This window comes from Polyodon spathula, unplaced genomic scaffold (assembly GCF_017654505.1).
Source record: "Polyodon spathula isolate WHYD16114869_AA unplaced genomic scaffold, ASM1765450v1 scaffolds_3925, whole genome shotgun sequence".
In the NCBI taxonomy this organism is placed as follows: Eukaryota; Metazoa; Chordata; class Actinopteri; order Acipenseriformes; family Polyodontidae; genus Polyodon; species Polyodon spathula.
Window position 1 is genome coordinate 1,352 of NW_024475382.1, and position 4,269 is coordinate 5,620.

Consider the following 4,269-nt stretch of genomic DNA (forward strand, 5'->3'; position numbering starts at 1 on the left):
ATAATGGCAAATATCTTTTTAGTATGTTTCTGTTTTCTTTTTTTGTATAGCAATATCTGAAAAAGGTATTTCCTGTTCACAGTTACAGATTTCTGCTTCTGCAGTATTTTGTCCACTGGTCAGTTCTCTATACTGCTCACCACAAGAGAGGATTTCCACAGTCTGAACTAGCTATTTCTTTTAAAATGTACACCAAAAAAACAGAAATCAAACATGAAATATGTTTTTAGTCTGATGAATGCAATTAGTTTTATTGAACTTTTGTTCCACACATCTTAAAAGAACTGGAAGGAAGCACAGGGGCTGCAAAGAAGCCACAGTAACAGATCGACTGCTCGAAATATCCACTTGCATCACTTCCTCATACCCTGTGTGTTGTGTTTTGTACGACTGCACTTTGAAAAGCTACAGAGGGAACTTAGCATACATCTACTGAAGACATTCCGATGTAGCATGTCACTGCTCGGTAAGTAAAGAAAACCTTAAGGTAACAAATTACTGCTTTATCATTTCAACACAATGTGAATTACTAACAAGGCATGAGGGGTCTGGTTTTTAAAGCTACAGAAACGAAATGTGATCCACTTTCGGATGTTACAGTAACTATCAGTACACTGAAGAAGAAATTAGCTGAGACAAATGCTTACTAGTCTTCTTATAAGCTTTACAGTTATTGTTAGACAATACAATTTTACGTATTCACATTTATTTTTGTGTTGAGTCAGTTTTGATGTGGATTGAATTTCTTTTCTGTAGCAATGACTACAGCATCAGTTTCTGAATGACAATCTGCTACCAGATTTTAGAATACACAGCTAAAGCTAGCCATAAACCAGTGAATATAGGTATAAAATAAAAAAAAAACTAAATCATGGAAAAATTCTGTAAGTGAGAGAAAGTATAGATACGTGAAGTATTAAATGGAAGACTCATAACACAACAGTATATTTGATTCACTTTTTATACCTAATGTTAAAAATATAGACAGTAGTAAATAACCAGTGTGCCAGTTCTTTACAGAAACTTGAAGCATGACAAATCTGTTTGTAACATACACATGTACACTCCAAATACAGTGGCTGTTGTAAGGCTGTGCTTTATATGGCATGTACTGCATTATAAAGAAATGTCCTTCTTTAGATATTAATATTTAAAATTCAATATTTACTGACAATTACTTTCAGTTATATGATGATACTTGCAGTCATTTATTTTATTATATGTGTGCAGCTTTGTGCTGAAACTGGTCTAACATTTTTACTCATACATAATGCTGTATTATCTGCCATCTTCCTTTGGACAGCATTTGATTCCATTATTAAAAACACCTTCAGGACTGGAAATTGAGAGTGGCAACCATTTGTGTTGAAGGCAATTAACATCCCACAGTGGAAGAGACATTTTTTACACCACCCTCCCCCTCAACTCACACTCCCCCACACATTTGAACATGAATCAAAATGAAACCTATAAAATACTGACTTCACATTACAGGCTTGACTGATTTTCAGGTTTTAAGGAACCAAGCAGCAGCCAAGAAAGCTTGTAAATGTCTACAGGGTGTAATTAATGGATTCTGTATTCATTTCTGTGTTAAGCTTGGGCTGGTGTGGGCGGGATTGCAATTACTGCAAAACTTTCAGGACTTGTTTTTGGCATTAAACTTGCAAGAAACTGCTTAGAATAATAATCAAACTGCTACTGCGTACAACAGTTATTTATTGCCTTCGCATTGAAATTGAACAATGTTGCCCATGACCAGCTTTTGGCTCCAAAGCTAGAACTTCACCAGGTGAGCTACAGCAAAGGAGCCTCTCCCCTAGTCACTATAGTAGTTCTATTGCATGTTGTCCATTTATTACAGCACCCCAGTGACATTATAATCTATAACAATGTACTTTATAACATAAGTTAAACAGAACTAATTCTCAACCTGAACACTAAGGGTGGTTTTACTGTCTTTGCAGACATTGTATTGCAATATACTGTACTGTATGACAGCTATTATTGAATGACAATTATGTGGGATCTAGGCCACTATTTTCAAATCCTTCAGACACACAGGGGTAAGAATACATTAATAGGCAAAAAGCCTGCAAAATTGATTAGATTATTTTTTGCAGCATTAACATTAGAAGCATTCCGCTTCAGTGCAGCTGCAATTTAAACACATCACCTACATTAGCAATCACAAGCCACACACTTATAAATGAATTTGTCTAGAACACAGCTGTTTCCTGCCTATAATAGGGGCTGTCTGAGCCACACTGGTTGCTGGTTTTTAATCAGTAATATGTATTCAGTGTGTGGTTAGATAACATCTTTGTTTGTAATAGAAATAATAGCATTGGAATGGCTTCAGTAGCATTAGTTATCAGGTTTATGAATAAAAATTAAGTTCAGATAGCCTATTTATTTGGTGGAGGTGCAACATCTCAAAGACATAGCTCAAAAACAGTTGTTCCAGCAAAGTTCTAAAAGAAGCTCTAAAGTTTGACAAAAAGTATGACACACATTTTGACTACAAGTCTTTCTCAATATTTAAAACCTTGCCACATTCTGGTAAGGTTTAGATATAATGTTCCGATTGCTGCAATGGTTATATATTGTTCATGTGTCCTTATAAAACAATTTTTACCAGTATTAAAAATGAATTATCTGTTTGGACTTGCACATATCAATGAGGGTCAGTAAGTACCGTGAGAACACCACAGTGGAACCACAGACATAACAAACAGAAAATGTAGACGCTTAATATTCTTTTTTTTCTGGTTTCTGTTTTTATTTAGACATAATACCTGTTTTTTTCTTTTTGTTTTTTGTCTTCCTAGTGCGGAGTCATGTCTTGAAGAGAATCATCTACAATGAGCTTCAACATGTCTTACAGTATTATGCCTCTGGAAACTGAGCCCAATGAATACAGAACAGCTGCCTTGGTTTTCTACAGTTCTATTTTTATAATTGGAATAATTGTAAACATCACTGCACTATGGGTCTTTGGCTTGACCACAAAGAGGAGAAACTCTGTGACTGTATACATGATGAATGTGGCCTTAGTGGACCTGATTTTTATTATGGTTCTGCCTTTCCGCATGGTTTACTATGGCAAGAACTACTGGCCCTTTGGAGACATTTTCTGCCGGATGACAGCCGCCTTGACTGTCTTTTACCCCTGCATCGCTCTCTGGCTTTTTGCTTTAATCAGCGCTGATCGATACGTGGCTATTGTGCAGCCCAAGCACTCCAAGGAGCTGAAGAATGTAAGCAAAGCCATGATCTCCTGCGTTGGCGTGTGGATAATGACTCTGGGCAGCACGGTGCCAGTGCTCACTTCAGAAAACGACCCTGATGCTTTCTCCAACTTCACCACCTGCCTGAAAATGAGCGACATCATACACTTAAAACACTCCAACCCTGTGAACTTCATGCGTCTCATCTTCTTTTTTCTTGTCCCTATTTTCATCATGATCGGATGCTACTCAGTCATCGTCGACAACCTCATTCATGGGCGGACTTCCAAATTGAAGCCCAAGGTCAAGACGAAGTCTATTAGGATCATCATCACCCTGATTGTTCAAGTGATTGTTTGCTTTGTCCCCTTTCATATCTGCTTTGTCTTCCAATTGCTGGAGAACAGTGGCAAGGATTTCAGCGCTTGGGGGGCCTTCACCACCTTCCTTATGAACCTGAGCACCTGCCTTGACATTATCTTATATTACATAGTGTCAAAACAATTCCAGGATCGAGTCATCAGTGTCATTCTGTACCGCAACTACCTGCGCAGTGTCAGAAGGAAGAGTTTCCGCACATCCGGCAGCATCCGTTCACTCAGCAACATTAACAGTGAAATGATTTAAGGATCCACCATTTTTAAATCTTTGATTTACATTTTATTTGAATTATTTGTAAATACGGTTTCACTTTGTGTCAACTTGTTTGAGATCTGTGGGCATTGGTGCATCTGTGCTGTGCTCTGGATCACGGTCTTGTTCAATATCACAGGGGACTTTTCCAAAGTCTTGTAGATTGATTTTCCAATAGAAATTTGGAACAGTTCTGTTTTCTACACCACTGCATTCCATTTCAGAAAAAGTTGATTTCTATTTAAGGAAAATACATATGTATGCCTGATTTGCACCTGCTTTATGTATATGGTCTTAACTGAAGGCATTTTGTCTCCAGGTTAACTACATACATTTCATAAATATAGCTATGTCTTTTCTATGAGCTACTGTAATGATCATTTCCAAAGAAGCATGTTGACAAAAA

General features: G+C 37.2%; 1 protein-coding gene across 1 annotated transcript; it reads left to right on the forward strand.

Moving 5' to 3' along the window:
• Positions 1-349: 349 nt before the first annotated feature.
• On the forward strand, positions 350-4,260 carry LOC121312455 (N-arachidonyl glycine receptor-like). Its single transcript, XM_041244256.1, has 2 exons — positions 350-466; positions 2,832-4,260. Exon 2 carries the CDS (start codon positions 2,865-2,867, stop codon positions 3,855-3,857), a length of 993 nt encoding a protein of 330 aa, XP_041100190.1. The 5' UTR covers positions 350-466; positions 2,832-2,864; the 3' UTR covers positions 3,858-4,260.
• Positions 4,261-4,269: the final 9 nt, after the last annotated feature.

What these genes read in the sequence shown, in the direction of transcription:
- LOC121312455 (XM_041244256.1), top strand. Translation starts at nt 2,865, where the DNA reads ATGAGCTTCAACATGTCTTACAGTATTATGCCTCTGGAAACTGAGCCC.